This window comes from Atractosteus spatula, chromosome 8 (genome assembly GCF_055471065.1).
Source record: "Atractosteus spatula isolate fAtrSpa1 chromosome 8, fAtrSpa1.hap1, whole genome shotgun sequence".
NCBI lineage: Eukaryota > Metazoa > Chordata > Actinopteri > Semionotiformes > Lepisosteidae > Atractosteus > Atractosteus spatula.
This window is the reverse complement of record NC_142713.1, coordinates 42,096,347-42,124,081: the sequence shown is the minus strand read 5'-3', so window position 1 is coordinate 42,124,081 and position 27,735 is coordinate 42,096,347. Positions and strand designations below refer to the sequence as shown.

Sequence of the window (27,735 nt, the reverse complement as noted above, 5' to 3'; positions counted from 1 at the left end):
AGTGGAAACATGTAAATGCTGAAGAGCAAGGGGCCCAGTATTGAGCCCTGAGGAACACCAGTCCTAACAAGACCAATGAGATCTAAAATAGATGTGGTGGGTTTCATGTGTGTAACTAGTTTATTGAGGGATGCTGAGTCAAGAAGAGAGAATTTGGAGAGAAGGGAACCAGAAAAGTTGGATAAGGAGGGAGGAGGTATGGAAATTATATGCGTAATGGAGAGAATGTGATGCCAAATGTTGTCGGTCTTGGAGGTGTAGAAATCTAAGAATGTGTTGCAAAGTTGCAATGAGGCAGGTAATATTGTGGGGCGGTTTGGCTTTAGTAAGCTGTTGATGGTGGAGAAAAGATGTCTGTGGTTGTTATGGTAATTTTCAATGATGTGAGAGAAGTAGGTTGATCTAGCAGATTCTATTGTAACCTTATATTCAGACAAGTAATCTCTCCAAGCCTGATAATGTCCATTTATGCCAGAAAGATGCCACCTATGCTCAAGTTTGCTCAACATACACAATTAGACAGGACTGGCTATAGTTAACTTCACTATTTTGTAAAAAAGCAGTGTTGGTCATGGGTAGTTTTAAGTATATTTACAGTAATCACTCTAAAGAACATCAATGTGTAATCTGGTAAAAAAAAATTATGTAAAGACTATTAAGTATATTTTATTTCATACAGTATACACCACAGAAATCAGAATCATGAATCATGAATTTTTAACTAAGGTTAAAAAATGTGAAAAAGCACCCTACACCCTAAAAATATTAAAAGTGCAGTGAAAACAAATACTATTCATGGTGAAAACAAAGAATGAATATAAATTCAATTATATGTTATATAAAATATGCCAACAAAAATGCACTTCTGAATGTCAGCTTTGAATGTTAATGCAGAGTCATTCTAATTTTTTTAAAAGGGAAACACCTATTCAAATATCTAGTCTTCTACAGTACAGAAGTGCTCAGAAATAACCAATAACCCGTAAATATGAGTAAGACAATTGCAAATTTTCAGCAAACAAATTATGCTGATAAAATAAGACATACTATACATATAATTCAGACTATCACCCAATTATTTCCTACACAAATTCAAAGCTACATTAAATTTTCTATGCTAATTGAACAAGATCCTAGAGGATCACTTATATTAATGCAAAATATAGTATGCAAACCTTCAGAAAATAGAGCCTGTTCATTTTCCATTAGTAATCAGTATATTAAGTGTTAAATTGGAATTTAACATTTGTATTATTTGTCATTGGAAGCTATTTGTATTTTATTACTGCATGCATTCTTCCATTCCATTACAGCAGAAAAGGAGATGTTCATTCAGATAAAAAAAATCACGGTTTATTTTAACTTTTGTCCCCTATGGACATTTAGGAAATGATGAAAAAGCATTATAATAGCCCACAAAAAATCAGATGCCTAGCTGTAAATAAAAGTGAGAATAGAATTAACTGTTTTCACTAAACATACTGTACATATGGGTTACATACGATCAATATTCACACTTCCCATACTCAACACTTCCAGAAAAGTCTGGATAAGATTATATATCCCATACTTACACATGCAAAAAACAAAAATGTACCCTCTAATGTTTTATTTTCTCTTTTGAGAGCTTAAAATGTTTGCAATTTTATGAAATTTCTGGATTCCTTGAATGCTTCTTCACAATATAGCTGAACAATACAAACATTACTGCTAAGACAAGTATGGTTACACTGTTTAACTTGTATGTTCTCAAACTTATATCCATTTTGATCATATGGCCATCTTTAATAACCTCACATGGAACTAATAATGCTAACAGTATAGCTATTCCTTCTTTTCAGCTTATTGTGCAGCTAATCCAACTTCTTATTCTTACGCAGTAATTATCACATCTTGCTTCACTTACTGTATTGGATTGAATTGTTTAAATAATCCCATATGCATTTTTTCAGTGCAATTTATTAAACTTCAGGAAAAGGTTTAAATAGAAGTTACACTGGACAATGGTGACAAATTATTGTTTTCTTCCTCTTTGCTGTACTTCATCCTGTTTGCAGGATGTGTAAGATTAGGTAGTTTGGGTCCTAAAAATGTTTCTCCTGAAACATGCTTGTGCTGCTGTGAGTTTTTTGCATTTAATGTCATTTTAGCAGATGAAAGAAACATGATTAATCAATTTCAGCTTTGCAATGAACTATGAAGCAGTGAAAAGTTTTTCTTAAATGATTAAATTGTAACACCTATGGAAAGGAAATTGTGATTTACATACTGTACACCACATCAATAAGCATTCATAAACAGAAAAGTTATGAAACATTTAATCAGAAACATTTTCTTTAATCAGAATCTATTAATACTACTTTGGAAAACTTTGAGACAGAAAACAACCTAAGGTAATCAACAAAAAACAATGGATTTCTACCTCTTGAAAATTATATCATTAGCAGGCTTGCAGTACCAGGAGTTTAGGGTCTCCCTCTATGTTTATCTTAGCCCATGTGTTCATATCACTATGGTAAGAAGTGGGATCCTTCTGCATGTGCTTTAGTTTAACAGAACTGTGTTTTACCTAAGAAGCCTCAGAGGTATATTTATAGTAGTACTGTCTTAAATAAGTCTCTTCTGAGTGATGAAAGTCATGTTTCTTACGTGCCTGGGCTGTGCATCAAAAATATTATTGGTGCTTGTGTCAGGGTCTTTCCAAATGACGAGCACTGATACGAAATGTTGTGTTCGGCTTTTTCTAACACTAGACACTTGTCAAAATAACACTGAATTTAAGCATTTTTTTTCCACAGGATCATTTTAAACATTACAGCAATTTCATATTTACTGGAGGATGATTTTGTGCTGATGTTTCATTAGACTATTAAACTTGTTTTCTTACCATTTTCACTAACACCCCCCTCAACACTTTCATCCCGTATTTCTTCAGAGAACAGTTGTCCATTATGCTGGCAGACATAGCACCTGAGGGAAAATAAAGTTAATGTTGCTTCCATTCCATTAGGAACATTTTATTAAATGGAGAAAAAAAACATACACAATCCTTTTGGCATGAACAGAAATAGCCTACTTTCCCAAAGATTAAAGCACAAACATTACAGGCAATATCAAACAGAATAGGTATCTCTCTATATTAAGCACTCTTTAATGAAACATTATTCCCAAAAAATTAAAAATAAGCACATAGAAGAAATGTTTTGATAATGGCACAACACTAGAGACAGCATAAAGATACATCACAGAATTATAGAAGAAAGATGCCTTACTAGACAAACTGATCTTGGTGGAGACCCTGAGTATTTGGCAAGGTGAACACAAAGCTCAGAAAATCCCAATATAAATTCCACTGTCAAGAGCATGTAATGCAGCGTGCCTATATCAAGCTGCATCACAAAGAGAACCGTGTTTTACTTAAGAAGCCTCACAAGTATATTTACAGTAGAACTGATTTAAATAAGTCTCTTCTGAGCGATGACATGTTTATGTGGCAGGTCTCTGCCTGTTTTTTAACTTGTACTTTTCAAGTTATGGTCACAATAGTACAGCATTGTAGCAATCACTCCTCTACTGATGAAGCATAATTAATCCTAGGATAGAAATACGTTAATATTATTTACCCTGATCTGCACTTGGTTTTGTCTCTTGGGTTTCCCAAGATATCAGTGGCTGGTTGAAAGGATACTGTTCCTTCATAGTAGTGATGAGATAGAAATGTCTTGATACCTAATAAATAACAGCAATACAAAATACAAACAGCTGATTTAATCAGTGGTGTAGTGGACACAACATAACAGAGGAACATATTTACAACATATGAAACATAAAACATAGGAAAATTAACAAATGAAAGTAAGCCATTTGGTCTATTGATCCATTTTTGTTAGCTAGTAGCTAAATGATTCAAGATTTATCTTGAAAGAAGCCACAGTACTGACTTCAACAACTGGGCAAAGTATTTTGTCCAATATTCCCACAACGCATTTTATACAACGTGCCTCCTGTTCTTGTTTTTTTCACATACTTTTCTCATGGGTCCTCTAATCTGTTTTTTACTACTAACAACTGAATTTGTTCAGATGAATCTCAAAAGAATTAAAAAAAAATTTGAACAGCTTGTTTTTTTACATCTGCTTCAGCATAGCCAATTGCATTCCTCAAGTCTCAGCTACAATTCCCATAACCACGGGAGAATGAGTGAAGTGAAGGCAGGATCCTTTAACCCACCTACCTTCGAGCCATTCATTCTTTAATGTTTCACAAGCACATTTTTCCATAAAAACAATTACCTGAAAAATCGTATCTAGCTGGACCCATCCATCGTTTCTTTTCACTGTCAGCCAGTATATCGCCGTAAAACCCATATCCGAGTAGGGATACTGAGTACTTCAGAAATGTGTCATTATGGTGCACTGAACAGACATCCAAGGCCTGAGAATCACCTAAAACAATATTTAATAAAACTAATATTAGAATATAAACATGCATAAGCACAGAATCTAATAAGCCATGTAATGTGTGGAAAGCAGCACAGGCTTCCCCAATGCAACATATTGAGATAAAGAATATAATAAATGTGAATATTCCTACACAACAGCAAATTAACACCACAGTAATATTTTAAAGAATTTTAAAGGTTTTTTCATATTTAAAAAGGTGGAGTGCATTTTGCAAGACAGAAGATTTACTCATACAGTACACTATAGAAAAAAATGTAAGTCTGTGCATTTTCTAAATGTAAATAAAACATGTAGCTGCAGAGGAGTAGCACAGTGGTATGGCACTTAGTGCCAATGCCTCCATGCTTTTGGTTCCTGGGTTCTGTGCAACCTGAAGTGCCTTCTGTGCGGAAACTCCTGTTTCTTTCCCTGTGGTTGTGCAAGTTTTTCCTAGGGTGTTCTGATTTCTGCCAACATTCCATCCAGAGACAACCGAGCAGCTTAACTAGCAACTCTAAAGATGTCCCCTGTATGTATGTGTGTGTGTGCTAAGTTCATGTATTTTGCGATAGACTAGTGCCCTATCTAAGGTGTACCCTGACATGCTCTCATGGTCTGCTGGATAAGGCTCCAACACACTGCAACCCTCTATTGGGTGGTGCAGTGGCTCTGTAGCAAAGGATCTGTGTCTGTGGCTGTCGCCGGTTCGTATCCTGTGGCAGGCAGAGGAATCCTACTCCGTTGGGCCCCTCAGTAAGCCCCTTAACCCCAACTCCTCCAGGGGCGCCGTATAAATGACTGACCCTGTGCCCTGACCCCAAACTTCTCTCCCTATCTGTGTCTCTCATGGAGAGCAAGTTGGGGTATGGGAAAAAAGACAAATTCCTAATACAAGAAACTGTATATGGCCAATAAAGTGATCTTATCTTATTAGAATAAATGATCACTGAAAATGGATATTCACAACAATGTTAGATGTGTACTAAAAGGTACTTCATTATCAACAATTATTAAAATAATAAAGTTCAACTTTGTTGCTATAGTTACGTTGTAGGCCAGATAAAGTATTACATTTTATTTAATTTAAAACACGAACCAAATATGTAGAACACAGTAGACCATAGAACAGCAAAATAAAAAGTATTTTGTAGGACCACATCCTCGTACATCATGAGCATTATCTCACAGATTAAAAATAGAGCATTAATTCATTCATGCAGAAAAATATATTTTTACCAGAATCAGATTAAAGACAAAATTAGAAACTGGTTATTCATTGTGCTTTGTCTCATTTTTTGTACCATACATAATTACTTTACAATTTACCTACTCACCCACAATAATATGTAAGGCTGAAGTCACTGGGTCATTAATGCCAATCGTTGCATAGCAAATGCAGTCTGTTGAGCCTAGTTTAAAAGGAGAGATTTATAGTTTTAGTCTGATAAAACACAAGAAGGATGGATTTTCAAAATCATACTGAAACTTAATTCATAAGCTTAAGACAGACAATCCAAAATAAACTTTAATAGGATAGAAATATATCATAATTTACTTTAAACTGTCACACAATCTTATTGCAACAGAATCAAAATATTAAAACAAAATTTAAAAAAATAAAAAAATAAGATAAGAATAATGTTTCCATAAATTTTAAATGATTACTGTTTCCCTTACCAGGTCTGTTTGCTTGTAAAAAATATAGCACATTATCTTGTAAAAGGGGAACTGCAGTCACAATTTCTCCAGACCTGTTTTTACATTTTGTTAACAAAATAAATTCATTAACGGTATAGAAAATTTTTACAAATTTTGAATTAAGCACAAAATCGTGAACTTTGTCAAAGTACAGTAAGTCGCCATGCTGTTGCAAACTCCTTGTCTCGCCCTGGGCAAGAGCGAGAATTTGCGCAAATTGGGACATGATGCGGCCCTTCCTGCTCACTAGTCACCGTAATGACTAATGTAACGTGATGCACTAGTGAATAAGTACTGGTTGTGCAGCTGACATTTTACCGCAGAAATGTTCGAATGTGATCTGCATGCACAGTTAACAAGTAGTATTTGTAGGCAAAACTATCTGGAAGTCAAGAGCAATATTTCTATTTGATTAAAAGAGATGTATTCACAAGCCTGCTTGTTTACAATGTAATAAAGCTGCTTCACCAGACGTTTTGTTGCCTGGTTCTGAATCGTAGAATATGGCGCTGCGCATACCTGAAATTCCATCCATTTTGTGATGTAAATTGGGTTTTTTTTAAGTTACTGTGTATATTTTGCTTTTATTATGGTTTGAAATGCACTCAATGCCGATTCTTTCTAGCCCAGAAATATAAAAACCTTTAATTTTTAAATTTGAATCTCCCTCCTATTGTCTTGATAGATGCAAAAAGTCTTCAGTAAAAATCACTAAGTGGATTATCATTATAAACATGAGAATCTGTGATTTAATGAACCACACTTCGTCCTCCCAAAAACATTTATTTTTCTATGATAATATTATAATAGTTTTTGTATTTTGTGTTTCGTTAGTTTCTGTAACAAATATTTGTCTTGTAGACTAGTGCCTATTTCTTAACCACTCATTTGTTCACGGATGTTTGAAGATGTTATACAACCTTGCTTCGTGGTTGCTGACTCAAGTGTATATGTATGTGATTTTTTTTTGTGTATGGAAAACGTATTGATAACATCCTTGGTTTTTTTAACATTACATTTATATATTCTTCACTTAGAGGAATTCGGCCCTTAGTTTTTTTTTCCAGAGTGAAGAAACCTCAATCCATGCAAGTTCTATGTTGGCTCAGTAGGTTAAGACTTTGAATTTGATCAAGTTTACTGTGACAGTCAGCTAGTAAAATACAAAGCTAATATTTTTAAATATAGGAGAGTACCACAATCAGGGACCAACTAGGAATATATGAAAATATTCAGTTACATAATGAAATGTCTGCTCATTAATATATTAATGTAGTTGAGATAAAATACAGCACAAATAGAGATCAAGAAGAATGTGAAACATTAAAACCACCAACACAAATGCATAAAAACATTCTTTAGCAAACAGCTAATAAAACATACTGTAGATACTGTAAATATAGAAATGCTGGCATACCAGTGTATGTGTTTGTATACTGTTTGATGGTAGCCTTGGCACAGCATTCCAGAATAAGGGGAATATTTTTTGTATTTCTGTGTATGATTTCTGTTTGTTCACCCTCTCAATATGACATTTGTATCACTGTATGGTATAATTTTCTATGCAAACGTGATTATTTCTCAGAATTACCCAAACTAATTAGTCTTTTCAATAAAACCTTCTTTAGTGCTTTTCCTGAAACAAAAACATGTTCTTTGATCTATGCCATCTTTTATAAAGCCAAATTAAAAAGGCAAATAAATGGCATAGAAAGCAAAGTGATAACACTTGAACAGCTACAGCAAAACATCAATAATACACCACAGTGTTGATCAGGAGTCCTTGCTCACCCATTAATCGCTGAGCTGCAGCTCTTTCAACCTAATCACCTTTAGTGATAGGAAAGAAGTTATTTACCTTTTCATATGTCCTGTTTTAAAATAGATAAGATGGTGTTGTTCCATTACAAAGCAGCCAACAGATTACTTTAGATTAAACCTTCAATACATTTAGAGAGTTCCTATCCATCACTGGATGCCTGGAGCTCAGGTTGAGCTCTATTGCCAGGACATGCCTGTTTCATATCACTGTGACAAGGATTCCTCAAACAGTAGTGCACAACTGGAGGAGTGCCACCAGGGAAGGATAAGTGTTACTTGGCCACGGTCCTTTGGTTTATCAAGAAACAGACCACTGCGACTTGGCACTGCAAGCCTGCAGGCACTCAGCATCCATCAATCATAATGCCCCTACAATTGCTCTTAACTGTTCTGAAAAGCAAAGAGGACCTTGCAATGTGTCATAAGATGAATGGCTAGGATAAGTGGACATGTCAGAGCATCATATTCTCCCCATGCAAAACATGAATCGCTGTTGGAAAGCAGTCTTACACTACCAGCACTTCCAGTTGTGGCGGGAATGTAATAAAGGTCTCTCAAAATATTTCAGTAATCTTTACAGTCTTGGCTGGGAAGTTAACCAAAATATATATATTTTAGATAGAAAAATAGTTTAAACTTCTATTCTAGAATCCTTATGCAGATTCAAAAAAACATTATTTCCACCTAAAACTGCCCCATTATACCAACACCTCCTGTTAAAAATTAATTGTCCAGTTCTCCAAATTTAGCATCAGTTTGGAGTTTGATGATTTTCTCTCATTTTTATGCCTTAAATTTAAAAGGATCCTTATTCTAGGGGACTTTCATATACACATCAATTCAAGGTCTTCCAGTCTGGCTAAAGACTTCCTATCTCTATTGGGATGCTTTGATCTTACTCATTTGTTTGTACCCCTACACATAACAAAGGACACACCTTAAATTTAATTATTGCAAATGACTCTTTTGTCTCCCACTGCTCTCCCCTTGATCTAGGCCTCTCTGACCACTTAGCCATTCTCTTCAATCTGGAATTACCTGTTTCTAACACTTCCCCCCCACGTTCTGTAAATTTCTGCAACTGGCGATCAATTGATCACCCAAGGTTTGCAAATTCTGTTCTGTCCTCCTTATCTTGTTTCTCTTCCTCTGACCCTCTAGAGGACAAAATACAGTTACTTGACAGTGCTCTTTTATCTACCCTCAACACTTCTGCTCCTTTAAAAACTCAAACCATCTCCTTCTCTCGCCCTGCCCCCTGGTACAATGACCACCTGCGATCCATGAAGGCAGCCTCTTGCAAACTTGAGCGTAGGTGCATAACCACCTCATGACAAACAACCTTTTCGAACCTCTCCAATCTGGCTTCCGTCAACTTCACAGCACAGAAACTGCCCTGGTCAAAGTCACTAACGATCTTCTAATAACTTCTGATTCTGGTTCTCTTTCTATACTCATCCTTCTTGATCTCAGTGCTGCTTTTGACACTGTTGACTATAACATCTTACTTTCTCGTCTTGAGACTGTCTTTGGAGTTTCTGACACTGCTCTCAAATGGTTCAAATCTGACCTCACTGATCACTGTCACTTTGTCTCTCTTAATGGGTACAGGTCTGAAATTGGTCTTGTTAAGTATGGTGTTCCTCAGGGCTCAATACTGGGCCCCTTGCTCTTCAGCATTTATATGTTCCCACTTGGTCACTTTTAAGATCACATGGCTTTAGCTTTCATTTTTATGCCGACGATACTCAAATATACATCCATACCAAACCTGACACTGATGTGGCTGTCTCTATTCTATCTAATTGTATCTCTGACATAAAAATTTGGATGACTCAAAACTTCCTTCATCTTAACTGCGACAAGACTGAAGTCATGCTTATTGGCACCCCCCATCAACTTCATAAAGCCAGTCCTGTAACCCTATCTTAGATGGTTCTATACTTGAGCTTCAATCAAAATTGAAAAACCTTGGGGTGATATTAGATTCTGGCTTAACATTCGACCCACATGTGCAGCATACTGTCAAAACATCTTTTTTTCACCTTAGAAATATCGCAAGACTACGCCCTATGCTATCATTAACTGTGGCTGAAAAGCTGATCAACACACCTGTGTTCTCTTGAATTGACTACTGTAATGCTCTACTCGCTGGGGTATCTAAATCTACTTTGAACAAACTGCAGTATGTCCAAAATTCAGCAGCCAGAATCCTGACCAGGTCTAGTGTAAGTGTTCACATTACTCCTATCCTGGAGTCCTTGCACTGGCTTCCGGTCAAATTCCGTGCAGACTTTAAATTCCTCATGCTCACCTATAAGGCTCTGCATGGCTTGGCACCTCAGTACATGTCTGAACTATTATCGCCCTACTCCCCACCTCGCAACCTTCGCTCTTCTAATTCTGCTCTCCTTACTGTCCCCCAAGCCCGCCTACATTGTATGGGTGACAGGGCCTTCTCCTGTTTTGCCCCCTAGCTCTGGAACTCTCTGCCCAAGGATATCAGAGAATCACCTTCTCTAAACTCCTTCAAATCCAGACTCAAAACCCTCTTCTTCAGAGAAGCCTTTACTTAACTGGTTCCATTCTTCACCCCTCTGCTTTTCTTAGTACCACCATCCACGGTCTCCTCTATATATTGTAATTGTGTTTTATCTTGTGTATTCTTCTTGTTTATTGTTGTTGTCATCCTGTAAAGCGCTTTGAGAAGCCACCTTTAAAGGCGTTATATAAAATAAAGTTTATTATTATCATCATCAATGTACTGAGCACACAAATAATATTGGACAAGATAGCTGCTTAACCACTGTTCTCAAGTTCTGATTTTTGTTATATCTATAAAATAAAAATGTGACAGATTTCATGAACAACTAAAGTCACTTCCAATTAATATCTCACAAGCTGATGTGGCAATTAATTATGCTACCTATAAAAGGATATGAAACAAGGCCTCTTTATCCTTTGAAAATCCTTTGGGTAAGCAACAACAAACTTGGGAGGTATCATTCTAGTGGTGGTAAAGTTAATGTTTGGCAGAATGGAATGAATTAAAATAGCCACATGTCCAAAATTTTGTTTGCAAAATTTAAACCATCTTGGTAATTGCCAAACTGACTGAACGGAAATTTGCCTGGTTTCATTATACCTCACAGAGTGCAGTGGTAGTTTTGGCGCAATACACCTTGTACAGTACCACTAACTGCTCTTCAAAAACTGTTTCGTTATTGAACTGCCAACAACAATTTGCAGGTTCCTGATCATTCTGGATTCACTTTAGTTTACTTAAAATTCACACTGGTATATTATGTGCACAGAGACTTGCTTGAAAACTGTTTGTAGTTTTCTAGTTTACTTAAGTGTTGTTCCAGACTATCTCATGCTGAAAAGATAAGCAACATTTTAAAGCAGTATTCATCAAAATCTTACCTGCTGGAATAATGCCAACCCTGAGGTTGCACTGCACCAGTTTTTCATGGGCACAGTTTTGGTCCACTCCTGAATCAGTCTGCGTCCGTGAAATTAAACCATGAATGACCTCGCTGAACATACCGTCACCTCCAACACAAACAATGCTGCAAAAAAAGCTACTAGTGATTACATGTATCGCTTACAGATATAACTGCATCTTTTTTAGCTACTGCTGCTTTTATTTTAAAGAAATACTTCAATATTACAATATTCACATAACATTAAAAGGTATTCCAATTCTTTACTGAAAATAATGCATAACTCTACTTGAAAAAGTAACAACTAGGAATCTAAACAGGATGCCACTCGAGGTCAAGGTCATAATAAACTTCATGAATGAGATTTAAACATGGATTGGTTGGTTCAACAATTCTTACTGATTATGCCAGGAACTTTAAAGGAAACTGAACTTAGATAACATTTAATTGAGAAGACTTCAAAATCAGCAGAAAAATTGTTAAAAAATTTAGTTTTAATACAACTAAAAAAAACACTTCCATCAATTTCCCTAAAACATTACATTATGCAATAAACTCCAATTCAATCGTATTTAATGTAATCGCCAAGCTTTGACACAATAGACCTTTTTAAGAATGTTTAAAAAACTAAGAAGAGTCACTCACTTCAGCTACTCTCTGCATCCATCAGTTACCCGGTCTTTGGCTGTTGTCGATTGATTATGCATTTATTTATAATTTAAGAAATGGTTTTATGCAAAATAAATTTATAGTCTGTAAGAATTATGGTAAAATATTACAGATGTGATCCCTGGGCTAACACTCACCCATCATATTTCTTGAGGTCAGCTTCAGTTTTCAAATGGTCCCTGGCATGATTAGCACGTTCTGTAACTATTGAAACAAATACACAGTGCTTCATTTTTATCCTCGGGAATTGCAATATAAACCCTTTTTCTTCAGTTTATGGAGAAATACAAAGACTACTAAAACTACTTTTTTTCTCCTCCAACCCATTCTCAGATTCTCTTTGTACTTTTCAGCACAAAATTAACTTTTACATCTATAATATCTATATAATAGTTGGTGTATCTGAGCCATTCATTTATGTGACATCTATAATAGAGGTCACATAAATTAATGACCCAGATACAGTACAACATGTTTCAGAAAATTTACTAGGGCATAGAATTTGGTTAAGAAATATAAATCCCGAAGCTTACATTTAAAAACAGAAGTATGCAAACTTCAATGCTAATGTCCTAGACTTATTTCAAGTACCATAGAAATAAAAAGCAGAGCAATCAACAAAGAAGTTAATTGACCACAGAATCAACTTTTTGCAATGGACTTGAACCCCACTGACAAACTGTGGTTTGAATTGAAGTGGGCAATCCATAAGCACAGGCCGATGGATATTAAGGATCCAGAAAGATTTTGTATGGAAGAATGGTATAATGTCCCTCCCAATGTGTTTTCCAATCTCACTAAAAAGGGCTCTAGGCTGTTATATGTGCAAGGAGAGGGTATACAAAGTACTGAAAACATGGGTGCCAATAATTGTGGCACTTTATTTTAAAATAAATTTATAATCTGAATTTTGAATATATTTTATAATGTGCAATATTGGTTGATTCCACTGAATCATTAAAGTCAAATATTCCATATTGGAAAATTACAACATAGCTCATTTACATTTAATACACAAAAGCTTAATATATAAAATATCCACACACCCAAGAAAAACATAATAAAGTGAAATTCCCCACAGAAGGTTTTTTTTTATTATTCAGGAATTATGTAGAATTCTAAGTTAAATTTAGAGTGTATATGGTTACTACGTTGAATATTCCATGACAAATAATGGTAGGCTGACACCTCCCTTTAATAAGGCACACATTGTTGAAGCTTGGTACATTCATGCATAAGGTCACGCTTCATCTACCAAATAGTCCTTGCTGACATTGAATTTCCACAAAACCTGGATTTATGGGTTGCATTTTCTGTCACCTAATTAAATTTTGTAGATAGTCACTCTCTTATGCACCATTTACCATGTTAAACTGCATATTATCAGCAATATAAAGCAATGAAAAATAGAACAGTAAAAAAATCTTTGTTGCCCATCTTGATCTCTAGAAAAATGGCAAGTTAACATTACAATAACATTACAGGGAATTTACTTTTAAGAATATCACTCAAAAAATATTGTTCCCCACTAGTTTCACAGACTAAAGCCACACATAGTGGGAGTGAGTTCTACAAAAGGCCAGTCATTTAACAGATTATGTAATAAACATTTAAGGTAATGCCAAAGTTGTTAGAATATTTGAACTTTCTTCATGAAATATAAAAGCCTATTGTGAGCTACTAGGGTACCTTGGTAATAAACTGCCATTATCATGGCTGTTGTATTGGATTATGAAAAACCAATATTGCATACAGCCAACAGCTGCTTTAAAACTACCATAAATAACCAATGCTGTTTGATTCACATGTTTATCGACCATCAAAGCTTTCATTATGGTATATTGTTGAAGGATTGAGCAATAAATAAAAACGCATTCCCTAAACGTTCAGTTGCTTGGCTATTTGCCTGCTGAGATCAATTTATAGACCATAAACATTCATTGTATTATTTAAATGTTAATGTTCAGTGCTGACATGAACTCACCAATCACATCTGTAGAAATGGAAGCAAGAGTGAAGAGCTGAACCACCTTCTGTTCATAAATCTGCTTTCCTTGTTGTTTGCCTCCATAGGGATTAATATATACAAGCAAGTGCTTTGGTCTACAAGCTGTTAAACAATTTGACACATTTGATTAAAATAAAGGATTATAGCACTATCATAAATTAATATAAAATCATGGGCAAGTACCACAACTTGATATGATTTACAGACTTCCATAAGGACATGTTTGTGAATATGCACAAATCTATGAACACAAGACTGTGCTTTCTTGGTGATGCAGCGATTCCTTCATCCTCCCAGGCGAATAAAGGCATGTGGTGCTTTGGTGAAGGATGCAACTCCTCCCTAATCGGTGTGGTTCAAGACCGCATTGCCCACAATCGAGCCGAGATGTGAAAAAACAACTCTGTATGTCAAAGCAGATGGCTATAACAAAGGAACTGGCAATTGTAGTTTAAAAAGCATGTTAAATAATGCTATTTCTAACAATATTTGTTGTGTACTTAATGCTGCCCAGCATATAAGCAGCAATGTATTATTAATGTATTCTATTAATTAATTAATACATCTACAGCTGACTATGTGGGCACAGAGGAGAGAATAACAAACACTCCCACTTCTTAAAAACAAGCACTCTTGCTCAATATACTTAATAGAAAATCAATTTACAGATATTACAATGATTGGAAAAGCAAGATTTTCAAAAAGGGGAAAATATACCACAAATTCCATATTGCAGCAACATAAATAACTGTATGGATATAGAACAAATAAATGGAAATAAAGGAAAAACAATCAATAACCAAGTTTTAAAAGAGCTTACTTTGTAACGAAAGTTGTTCCTTTATAGCTTGGACCCACTGCTGTCGGAGTAACCCATCATTGCAGAAGAATGTCACATTGCCACACCGCCAGCGGTGTTGCCTGGCCCTTTCCACATAAAATACTGGACACAAACGCATAGAAAAGAGCAGTTTCAGAAACCTAGCACCCACACCCAGTTATGTCATTATATCACTCACTCTTTCTAAGCATAACATTTACGAAAAAGTAATTTCACCCTAACTTCATATATGGTAATATTGCCCCTGTTCAAATGTGGATATCAACAGTCACTTCAACTAGTCAAAGTTGCAGATTTGTATTAGGATTCATTCTTTAAAGCTGAAGCCTCAATTGTGTTTATTTTTTTTTTTACACCTGCTTGTTTGGAAAGAAATTAATTTTCTATTTTTCTGTACCTGTAAAAGCATATGGATATGTTTCCACTGTTTTCTGCGACATCTTCTGCCATTTTCCTTCATCTTTGGTTCGAATGTTGTCAACTTCAGTTTCTTGAACAGCAATAATTTCAGATACAGGCACACAATGGCTACCTTTATAGAATACAAAATCACAATGAAAATCAAGTAAGAAATAGTCAGACTATCACACTAAATATTAATTATGATTTTTATTACACATTGAATAGTCACATCTGAATATTATCTAAGAGAACATAAGAATTGTTAGAAATGGGAGGAGGCCATACAGCCATGGAAGCCTGTTTGATATTTAGCAGCTTATTTGCAAGGACCTCATCCAGCTGTTTCTTGAAGGAAGGGTATCAAGCTTCAACATGACTAAGTAGCTGGTTACATACTCACAACCCTTGAGGTAAAGAAATGTCTCCTGATCTCAGCATTAAAGGCACTTATCATCAAAAGAACATCACTCAGAAAAAAAATGTAATTTTAATATTTAAAAAATGTTTAAATATTTCTTTCAATAACTTTATTTCTTTAGTTTGAATGATAACCTTAAAAAATGCAAAATAGTTTTAACTGTGCAAGCTACTACAGTATATGATGTCTAAATTCTTTCTAAAACAAATGCACAGTAAATGGTCATAACAGTTTAAATATAAGGAGAGAATATATTTATATTTAAGTTATATTTATCAGCTCTCCTTATATTTATGAGAAATAAGTCAATTTGTTAATGAATCAATGAAGGGGCTAATAATAAAAAATGTCTGCCAGGAATATTACATGACACTGATTTTTTTTTTTAAGTTTCAAGAACTGTTACTAGTTACTATTTGCACTGAATTACCATTGTATGACATCAGCTCTGGAGTCAATCACAAAATTGCTGTTGTCACACCAGTGCTAAAAAAAACTAACCAAGCTACTGATAACCCGAGACATTGTAGACCTATTTTCATTCTTTCTTGTTAAAAATTAATGAACATGTAGCACAATGAAATAACTTATTTTTTAGTTTTACAGAGATTCCTAGCATCAAAACAGTCTTTATCAAGGCTGTTATTGATATTTTAATGGCTTCAGACTCGTGGGATCTTTCCATTTCAGTTTTATCAGATCTCAGTGACTCACTCAATACTGTGAACTATACTAAACTTCTTCCTCAGCTGGCAGGTGCGCTTGGCATTTCTGTTACTGTCCTCAGTTGGTTTAGCTCATATCCCATTGACAGGAAAATATGAACCTGATTGGTTTTCAAATACAGTATATAAAGGACAGGTATACCATACACACATACAGTACATATGTATGCTCACAAAAACTTCCACTTTATCAATTTTTTTAAATCATTGGTAAAAATGCTAGCTTTATGCTAATTATAAGCAAATATATGTACAGTGTGATGGTAAACTGGATGCAATCAATTATTTGGCAATTGAGCAAGGATAAGACTGAGGTGAAGTTGCTAGGTTCTCCACATCAAATGTGAAGATTTAAACCATCAAATCATGCTATTCAATAGTGGTCACACAGTGGTATGCGAAAATGAGAGGTTCAGATAATCTCTGATCACAGTTATCAATTTCTTTCATCTTAGGAACATTGCTGAATTACATTCTGTTCTTTTACCGTCTACTGAGAAGAAGCAAGTCCATCCTTTTATTTCACAATGTGTTATTTGCCAGGTAGGAAAAGAAACCCTACTTAGCATATTTAAAACTCAGTTTTAAAAAAGTTCTGACTAGGTCTCTTTTTTAAAAAATTGAATGCCATTTTGAAATTCTTTCACTGGTTTTCAGGTGAATTTCTTACAGGCTTCAGATTTTGCTCTTGGTCTTTAAAGTTTACAAAGGTAAACTGTCCTTACATTTATGATCTCCTGATAAAAGCACCCCTAGTGACAAGTTCCAACCTCTAATACTGGTATCCTTTTGTTCCATGTATCTGTAATGCACAGTTCAGTCTTTTCTTACAATGCACATAAAACTATGAAAATATCTTCACAATAAAATCAGGAATGTGGTTTCCATTTTCAAATCTCTTGTTTAAATTGGCATTCCTACAGATGTTATATATACATCTTGTTAATAGCATACTGATTCATTTTTTAATATATACAGTATTTAAATCCTTCCCCTGAGCTTCTAGAGGACAACACTTAGAGATCTTCATGAAAGGCCCTTTATAAAGCATAAGTATTGCTTCTTCTACAGGACTCTTCAATAGCTTTGCCACATGAAGATTACTGTCCCCTTTGCCTGAAATTGTTCCCAAAAGGCTACTAAGAGACAAGCACTGTAATATAGAGGTCTAAAATACACCTTAATATATAAAAATCTACAGTAACATATTGTTTGGATTAAGAGGTTGGTATATACTCTTTACCTAGTCAGTAGCATTACATCTTTTCCCATTAGAAAAGTTTTCAGATGAAAAATAATGACTAAGGTCCATCTGCTCAGCTTAACAATAGTACTGTAACAATTAAAAAGGAATATATACTTTTCCTAAATAGGGCCAAATCATATAACCAAATTCTTCTCAGCATTCATTTATAAACATTTCTTGAGTATTCCCAGATTTAAAAAATCTGACTAATATAGGTATAAAGATTTGCAAAAAGGTCAGTATTAACATCAGTGTTGTACAGACTAAAGGAGAATACAGAAAAGGCAAGAATGTGCGTGACAACAACCTTTGACCTGTATTGTTTACTGCATGCTTCTTAGAAAACAGCTAGCAATCACTAACTGAACAGTGGCCAAGGGGGAGTGATAAATTATTCCTCCACTATCTGACTGGCACAGTGAATAGTAGATCTGGACTGTCAACCTGAACGTCGAGCCTTTTTCCTGAGGGCACTCGGCAGTGCAAATCTCAGGGTACCCCGGAGAATATGAAGTGAAAGTTTCTTCAGGGAGGAAAACAAATACAGGGCTAAGACATTCATTCAAAATTAAAACTACTCACATAAATCAATATACAGATTTTTGGAAAATATGAAGCGAGAGATCTTACAGAAGTCTCTTCAAAGCAGTGCATAATTCTCCTTTTCCTTGAGAAAACAATAATTCCAAAGTCCACTAAAATGTCATTAAGGAATGAGGTCTCAACAAGATGCAGCATCTGTGACATTGATCCTCTCCTTGCAATCTGCAGTGTTAATGTTTATAATTACAGATTAGTGTGTAGGATGTCTTATTTTTGGTGGTTTCAGGAGAAACTGAAGAAATAGTCTGTTTTAGAAATAAACAGTATGTGCTTAGTGTGTCTTAAACAAAATAATGAACCATTAAATACAAGTAGCTGCATTTCCAGTTTTTCTAAAGTCCATTTGAGATTCTTATTCTCCCTACTATTGTCCTTTTAATAGAACTTCTACATTAAAAAATATGTGACAGAAAGTTCAAATACTGCATCTGAAATTTCAGCTTACTGCTCTGGTATGTTGTACTTCAATAATAAGCACAAATATATATAAGCATGTGTAGCTGTCCTTTGAATCATCATATGCTGAAAAGGTTAAAATCCAATGTTGAAAATCTACTGAACAGCACTACATGGTAAAATCCATGGCTTACAGGGAACTAAAATATGTAATTAGTGTTATTTCAAGTCTGGAAATGACGTTCAAGCTACAGCAGAAAAATTGCCTCTGCTAATCCAGGTGACAATCAGATTGCTTGCATCAGCAAGTAAAAGGGCATAAGAAAGGATAGTTATGTAACAGGATTATACTGAAAAGCGTGACTATATTTTACAGTGTATTAAAGCCTATATGCTCAAGCATATGCCTAAGTATTTATGCCACTGATTAAAATGGTATAAAAAATTAAATTATGACCAGTTTTAAATGCAGTCTACAGGAGGGAAAAAAGTGATGATCAAATTTAAATCAAATTGAATATACATTTTATATACTGTTAAAAAAACTAAGACTACTCCAAGAACAGCCAAGAACTCACAATGGCGATAGCAAAGCATCAAGAAAAAAAAATATACAGCATTGTGTAAGCTCAATGGTTAGACCTCATGCAGTTACAGCTTCAAAGTATATGCTACCAGATACTAATTTGTACTCTTTAATTGGCTTGAAGTGATTGTGAATGTCTCAATACATTTGATCAATTGAAATCAATGTTACATGTAAAGTATGTTTTTCTAATAATCGTAAATGTATACATGGTATTACCAAAATATAAAAAGCAAGCCTATATTAGGTCAATATTGTTTTTAAGTACAACCTATTTATCACAAATACAAATTGCTTGAATTGCTAAGCAAATATAACAGCTCAGACATTGCTGTCCCAATATGTCTGGAGGATGGTATTGATTTAAAGGCAAAGTTTTAACCAATTTCATAGCTTAATGTCTTAAAGACTACTTTACCATTAAAAGTAATGAGAAGCAGATATTACAGGAATCTTACAATACAAATTAAAACAGATGAATTCATTAGAAATTTAATATATAAAACCAGAGCAGGGTTTCAATTTAATTTTTGCCAAGGAGGAATTCCCCCTACACAGAGTAAAGGGGCGACTGCACTTCAGTGTATAAAATGCTTTATTTAGAGTCCGGTTCTGCACTGCAACAAAACTGCAGATCCCCTGTAGAGCAGCACTACTGAATTAAAACCTCTCTAGAAGGACCAAGTCTTAAAATGATTACACATTGATCAAAATGCATCAAAATGATCAAAATTGTTCAGAAAATATTTTTTAAAATACATTTAAATCGGTTTTACATTCCAATTCACATTCACAGGTGTTCTTTCAATTGAAATCACAAAATGAGAAAACATGAATATTTGTGATGAAAGAGCAAAGAGCTTTAACATTTCACTTATTAATTGAACAATGAAAATTGTAATATTAATTGTTAAATTTTACATACAGTTTAATTATCTGAGTTTAAGTACAGATAATACAGAGGAAAGCAGACCACTGCTCAAAATCACTACCTCACGTAGCATTACATTTAACCAGCTAAGATGGTTATACGTACTATGTCAAACCATTTTTATATAACACTTAAGCTGTAAGAATGTAATTTCTAAAAGTGTAACCGAGGGGTTATTAAAGGGGTGTAAAACCTTTTTTTTTAAGGGCCAGACTGAGGTGAAAAAAAAACAATGCACAGCAGACAAGATACCACTAAATAACTTCATCACATAAAAGACATGCATTATAATATGTTCTCCACGGAAAAACAACTAGGTTTCACACTCAAAACCTAGGTCCAATGGTATTGCCACTGAACTATTAATTGGAAGAGCAGCATAATTACACACAGGTACGCCAAGTGAGTATGTAAGCACACAGAATGACCGAGAGAATTAAATGGGAAAGTGGTTAGTATAGTTCTTCAGTGGAATAAGCCATGACTCCGAGTGACTATGCAGCTTGTTAAACACTGACTAGGAAAAAAAGTTCAGTGCATCTAGGCTCCACCCAGAGGGAAGTGAAAACACAAAAAGTTCATCAGCAAAGAGTTTTCCAAGTTGTGGTGTAAGCTGGGACACTTACAACTTGCACTGGAAGCTATTTTCATGAGATACTTTGTTGAAATCACTGAAACTGGCTTTGCACATCATTTAGAGATAATGAACTGAGGGAATTTTACACAGGTATTGTACTGATACTATTACAATTACAATGAGCAGGCAGTGGGAAGACACAGTGGCACAGTATTTAGCTTTGCTGCCTCACAGCACTCGAGCCCTGGTTTCAAGTCTTATAGTGCTATGAGTTTATACTGTACATTCTCCTTGTATTCATGCGGGTTTCCAGCAGGTGCTCCATACCAACTTAATGACAGCCATTGCCTGAACTTTCAAAAATGTGGAAATCTTCACTTCAAAATCAGCCTATAGTTTGAATTCAAACCCCACGATTTTCCCTTGTCTAGTAAGTTCACAAAATTGAGTTATGGGGTTCCAAGCTGCAGTCACTATTAAACAGGATAGTTTTTACAGTCAAGGCCACTTTTTCCACTTTTCGTTTGCCAGTTCACAGGTCGGAATAGAAGTGTTGTAAAAAAGAATAGCTTTAACTCCAGTGCCCAAAAACATCCAGGTGAATTTTTGTAGCAAACTTTCAGAGGGTTGGGCAACAAAATGTCTCTTCTGGTAGAAGTTGTGTGGAATGACCCTATTACTTTTCAATTCTGTATAATATTTCTGCTGGACCATCCTGCACTGTACTTGTTGTACATGTGTGAACAGCTTGAAAAATGTACAACTCTTTAATCCATAACAAAATTTAAGCACTGTAGAAGCAAAGGTGTTTTATGGAAAAAAGATGACACCACAGTATTTGATGTACAAAACTGATCAGAGAGCAATAAGACCAATTAACAGTTTTCAAAAATCTGAAAATATTTTATCTGAACATATTTAGTTGAACAATTTTCATTCTAGATTGTAAATTTTTCCTTTATTTTTGTTTCTCAATACCAATTAAAAAAAGACTCACATTACAAACTGAGAAGGATGTTTTGAGGGTTATAATTTCCATACCCCTAGTAACCAACTCAACCACTTCATCAAATACAGCTCATATAAGTATCTGAAACTCATCACTCTGGGACACTCCAACATCTTTCACCTTTGCAGAGAACGACAACTCCTACCTGATGTAACTCGTCTCGTTCTGTGTAGCACTTTTGCCAGGCAGAAACCTGGAAGGAAACAGGAATATTTCCAAATCTTACAACAAAAAAACTAAAAGTAAAGCTCCCTCAAAATCATGTACATTCAAACATACACATGCTTTTCTATTTCCAGGGGGAAAAGAAACAGGAGTAGTTGATTTAAAAAACCTTGGACTTTGAAGAAATATACAAGGGTGGTCTAAATTAGTAGTATCAAGACCTGGTCTTTGGGGGACCACTGTCTCTTCTAGTTTGTGCTCTGGTATCTGTTTATTATAAATGGATGACTCATCAAGAGCTGTCTATTCAGAGATAAGAGTAAACACAGTTTGCAACAACCAATTAAAGTTCGATGCTTGAGGATGTTGGAAACAATATGGTTAAAGTCAAGTGTTTTTGAAACTGAACAGAAGGCAGAAAAAGGTAAACCAAAGTCTAAATAAGCAAACAGATCATTTACAGGACTGGAGATTTTAGAACTGAGCTAGAATAATCCCACCGGACATGGTGGTCCCCCAGGACTGGGACTGGGAACTATAGTACTAAATAATCTCAATTACACTTTCAGGCCAGAAAAAAAGTTGGATTCCACAAAGAAAGAGAAATTCACTTGGATCTGTATGATAAAGCAATATAAAGCAATCCATTCAGCTTTGTGTTTACAGTGAATATTTTAAATTGCATTTCATTAATCTAAAAAAGTAATAAGTACAACACTGAGGAGTATACTGCATGTTCTTTATAGGAACTGGTATTAAAGGAGAGATGAGGTTACATGTCAGGAAGAAGTTGTGGTGTAGAATTGCAAATGCCATGTTAGGGGTTTGAATAATTTATTAACTGTAGCATCAGTGTATTGCCATGTATTTATTAGTTACTAGTTAGTACTATAAGTACTGTTTAAAACCTGGCATTTCATATGATGAAAAATTGCACATTATCAACTGGGAGAAGGGTCAGTGTAATTTAATAAAACTTATAAAGGCATTAAAGGCCAAGGCTTTGCTACATTCATTAAATACTTTAGAGTGACTCACCAATTTCTTCAATGAGAAAAAAAAAATTAAGACAAGCCGATACATAAAAAAGATTAAGCCAATAGATTGATGGAATATTTATTTGAAAAATAGCATAAAAAAATCAAAGATTAAAAGGAAGATTTCAAAATTGCCACAAAACTCTTATGATACCCCACTGATAGACATACAATCCAAAAGGTAACGCTAGCAATCAACAGCTGATGATACCTTTTTTTTTGTCATGCAGGAAACCATTCAGTAATGATGAGATCTAAAAAATAGTGATAGTCTAAATATTGAAAAGTTGTCTTCAAATGACAAAGAAACTTTATTTTTTAACAAATATTCAACATTATTTCTTCTCAACACAAACTGAAATGATCTTAATGCTTACTCCTCAAAGATGTACATTACAAACTGCATGCAGATGTGCAGTCTCAGCGGTATTCATCAGGAAAGGGGCTGAGCATTGACAAAAACTAAGCAAAAGACTGAGTGCCTCCTCCTACTTGCATACTATGGCAAACTTTTATAGGAACACAAGCAGAACATAATTCATATTACATGTTTCTGGGGATTATATTTCAGAAAGGTGCATCTAAATGTTTGAGACTGTTTTGAGCATTTTTGTATCTGTAGACTATGTGCATGTATTCTCTGCAAAAAAGGGATGACAAACTGCTCTGATGACATCAACAAGCATAATAATTGAAAATATCTTCAACAGTGGAAGTTGCACAAGATGACAGGAAGAAAAGTGACAATGTGAGAGGAGATTTACTATGTTTTGGTGATTATGCATCAGTAAACATTTAAGTAAAAAGGAGAAGATTAAAAATTTCAATGTCAATCTGAATTATGAGAAGGCAGAGCTGTGGTGATGATGCTGGTTGGCATTTATTGTCCAGTTGATATTTTCTGCAATCTTTCCAGACTGCATTCTCAGCATGTTTATACTGGAAAAAAATTACCGGAAGGCTAACTTTTCTCAGTCTGGAGTATAAACTTTTAAAAGGATATGATTCATTGTGTGAGAATTTGTTTGGCAGTGTTTACACTACAAAAAGATGACATGAATCTGGAATTTTGGAATATTTCTGTTAGTGTAAACGCAGCTAATATATGCTCTGTAAATATAATCACATCTATAAACCACATGGGTTCAGCCTCAGAAAGTAAAAGTGTGGGATTGTACATGCATATTCATGAACTATGAGGTTCTTATAATAACAGAGTTTGTCCTTTGCCATGTTTAAGATAGATCACTTTATTAGCCATATACAATTGCATTAGGAATTCATCTTTTCGCATACCCCAGCGTGCTCTCCATGAGACACACACACAGACAGGGAGAGAAGCTTGGGGTCAGAGCGCAGGGTCAGCCATGGTACAGCGCCCCTGGAGCAGTTGGGGTTAAGGGCCTTGCTAGGGGCCCAACGGAGTAGGATTCCTCTGCCGGCCACAGGATTTATAAATGGGAGGGAGGAGGAGGCAGCTGAGTTTCAACTAGGGTTAACAACATTTTCACTTCCTAGCTTAATTACCTTGATCAAAATGTTTTGAACAATATTGCTTGGTGATATTTATGTAGCTATCCTTAGGTCAGGAGGCAAGTAAACATGGCGCGTGAAATTAAAGATCAAGAGGAATTCTACTAAATTACTCTGGTTATTTAACTTCAATGTAAATCGTTTAGACCATCGTATTGGAGACTAAAACATCAACAGGAACAGACCCATTCCTAGTGAGGTTATTAATCCAGCTGTCATAGAAATGGGCTATAGCATAATCTCAGATTGCCCCCAGCCACAATACTATAATAAAATGGTTAACCTTCAATAAGCAGCCATATCACCCTGCAACTCACAACTAGCAGCCCACTGAAGCTAAGCAGGTGTGAGCCTGGTCAGTACCTGGATGGGAGACCTCCTCGGAAAAACTAAGGTTGCTGCTGGAAGAGGTGTTAGAGGGGCCAGCAGGGGGCGCTCCCCCTGCGGCCCGTGTGGGTCCTAATGCCCCAGTATAGTGACGGGGACACTATAATGTAAAACAGGTGCCGTCCTTCGGATGAGACGTAAAACCGAGGTCCTGACTCTCTGTGGTCATTAAAAATCCCGGGGCATCTCTCAAAAAGAGTAGAGGTGTAACCCTGGCATCCTGGTCAAATTCCCATTGGCCCTTACCAATCATGGCCTCCTAATAATCCCCATCTATGAATTGACTACATTATTCTGCTCTCCTCCCCACTGATAGCTGATGTGTGGTGAGTGTTCTGGCGCACTATGGCTGCCGTCGCATCATCCAGGTGGATGCTGCACATTGGTGGTGGTGGAGGGGAGACCCATTACCTGTAAAGCGCTTTGAGTGGAGTGTCCAGAAAAGTGCTATATAAGTGTAAGCAATTATTAATTAAAATTATTATTATAATAATAATAAAATTAAATTCTCCATACAAAAAAATGAAGAGTTCCTGCTATTGTAGGGACAATACTATCCGTATTTTTTTCTCTTGCAATAACTTTAAGGTCAACACTTAGTTAAAAAATAAAGTTCCCTTTCTGGAAATTGTGTTATTTATTAGTTACGTTTGTGAAATATAACTGATTCAACCAATATACTTTACACATTTAATTTTCAGGGACTCTGAAAAGGGCTCAACAATCCAAGAAAAAAATCTGCTATACCACTAAGCAAAAATATTATAAAGGAAAAATGCACTTTCATCACAGACATTGTAGTTATTACAATTGCAGGAATTGTATCACATTCCTTTTTGCAAAACATTATATTAATCAACTATGAAATGTTTCTATTATTAACAATAAACAAACAGGAAGTCAGTGCAATGGCCCAGATAAATTATGATCTACTGAACAATGAATAAAGATATGTTTTGTTTATAAAAAATACTTTAAATTTCAGAAGGCATAATGTAAGTTTTGATTTTTATATCCAGACTTAACAAAGCACTACTGTTGTTAATCCAAATAGTGTCACCTGGTTGTACTTGGCACTTTTATTAGCAAAATAAAGGCTAGTGATACTTTAGGTAACCAAAATGTCTGTCATACTCTATGCAACAGTATATTAACATGTTGACAGTATTTGGTAGTAAAACCTATTTTCTGTATTGCAAATACTATTTAACAACACAAAAACAACTTTAAAAAGAAACCAGAAACCTGCTATTGTCACTATTACAAGCACTGCTGTGGTTGCAGCATGAGGGGAAGAGGCAACAGGCATGGAGGAATAGCTGGATTCCCCAAAAGCCCCTCTATGTAATAGGTGTTATTAATTTTAGAAACATTAAGTTTATAGCAGCCAATGATCATACTTAAACCTTTGCTTTTTCAAGTAAGCATAACAACATTAAGAAAGGCTGCAAACTAGAAGGCCCTTCAACCAATCTAAGCCATTTAGTAGCTAGTAGCTAATTTATCTGAGGCTCTAATCCAGCATTTTCTTGAAAATAGTCAATGTATCAGCTTCACCAGCATGGATAGGTAGCTTGTTCTTTTTGCCCCAATCCTTCAGCAGAAAAACATGCCGCCTGTTCTTAGTTTTTAACTGCTCTTCCATGTAGTTTCCATATGTGAATTTAACATATCAAGCCTAAGGCCTTTTTACTGTATTAGTTCAGGCTAGCTTGATAGAGATACATTTTTCCTACCTACTAATCATTACAATGCAATGAGTCCTTGGCAGATTATTTTGCATAGAATATTTCCATTGCTTGTTCAATTATGTGCCTTGTAAACATGAAAGGTTAATACAAGATAGCACTTCTCCTGTTGCATAGTTTGAGCTGTGAATGATAAATACAGAATAGTTAAGTTTCTTGTGTACAAATTCTTAAATTATTTTTGTAGCAATAAAACTGCAAGGACATCATTTGGCAATTGCTGAAGGAATAGAACCATAGTATTTTTTTACACTAAGAATTAATAGAAATGAATACTGAAAACCTATTGTACCTATTGCTACCAGCGAATGTCCAACTAATACTATTTTAACAGCTTCCTTTTTTTGTTAAGGTTTCTGAGTACTAATCCAATTTTAAAAAAATATTCCAAGATTTAGTTGTTTTGTAGTTGTCGTGTTATGGTTGTGGGTGGCACATTACAGACACAATTAGCGATAATACAACGTTTCACCAAAAGGCCTTACTTCCTTGTTGCATAATAGATGGGAATTACACGTTTAGCCTCCACTTTTGAACCACAGTAATTAAAGATACAGAATTCTGACTAAATTTATACCAGACAGTACTTACTTCTGTTGTAATGATCTTACTGTACAAATGGTGCTCTAAATTGGGTATATAAAGTTTTATGGAAGGACTTGTACCCTTTCTAACTTAATATTGAACTACAGGTTAGTTATTCTCTAGCACACATAACTGATAATAAATATTCCCATGCCACTGTAGCCAGATAGAAAGTGATAGAATTTTTCTGATGCAATAACTCTTAGCTCTACAAAACCATATCCGGAGAGGAATCTTGTAATGCTGCACAGGTTAATAAACTATCCTACTCTTGTTATCCTGGATATGTATATAAATAGAAATCCCATAATTTAGAAACATTACAGTTCTTTTTTTACATAAGTTACCACCATTCTATGTTTGACGAATCAGGCAAAAGTAATGAAAGAACACAGTATTCTAATTTAAATTTTGCCCACGACCTGGATTAAATAAAAAATTCACACAGCACTACAGCTTATC

At 35.1% G+C, this 27,735-nt stretch overlaps 1 protein-coding gene across 2 annotated transcripts in view; it reads right to left on the bottom strand.

The window, feature by feature from the left end:
- Positions 1-27,735, bottom strand: part of cerk (ceramide kinase) — a 45,427-nt gene that overhangs the window by 13,362 nt on the left and 4,330 nt on the right. The window contains exons 2-11 of one of the 2 annotated variants that reach the window (XM_088923672.1): positions 21,964-22,011; positions 15,323-15,457; positions 14,905-15,027; positions 14,061-14,186; positions 12,214-12,280; positions 11,388-11,533; positions 5,777-5,851; positions 4,293-4,445; positions 3,624-3,729; positions 2,888-2,970 (exon numbers count right to left, since the gene is read on the bottom strand). In XM_088923672.1, the coding sequence (XP_088779798.1) occupies positions 2,888-2,970; positions 3,624-3,729; positions 4,293-4,445; positions 5,777-5,851; positions 11,388-11,533; positions 12,214-12,280; positions 14,061-14,186; positions 14,905-15,027; positions 15,323-15,457; positions 21,964-22,011 (1,062 nt within the window). The remainder of the gene's footprint in view (positions 1-2,887; positions 2,971-3,623; positions 3,730-4,292; positions 4,446-5,776; positions 5,852-11,387; positions 11,534-12,213; positions 12,281-14,060; positions 14,187-14,904; positions 15,028-15,322; positions 15,458-21,963; positions 22,012-27,735) is intronic. The other variant, XM_088923671.1, reaches the window with a different exon arrangement.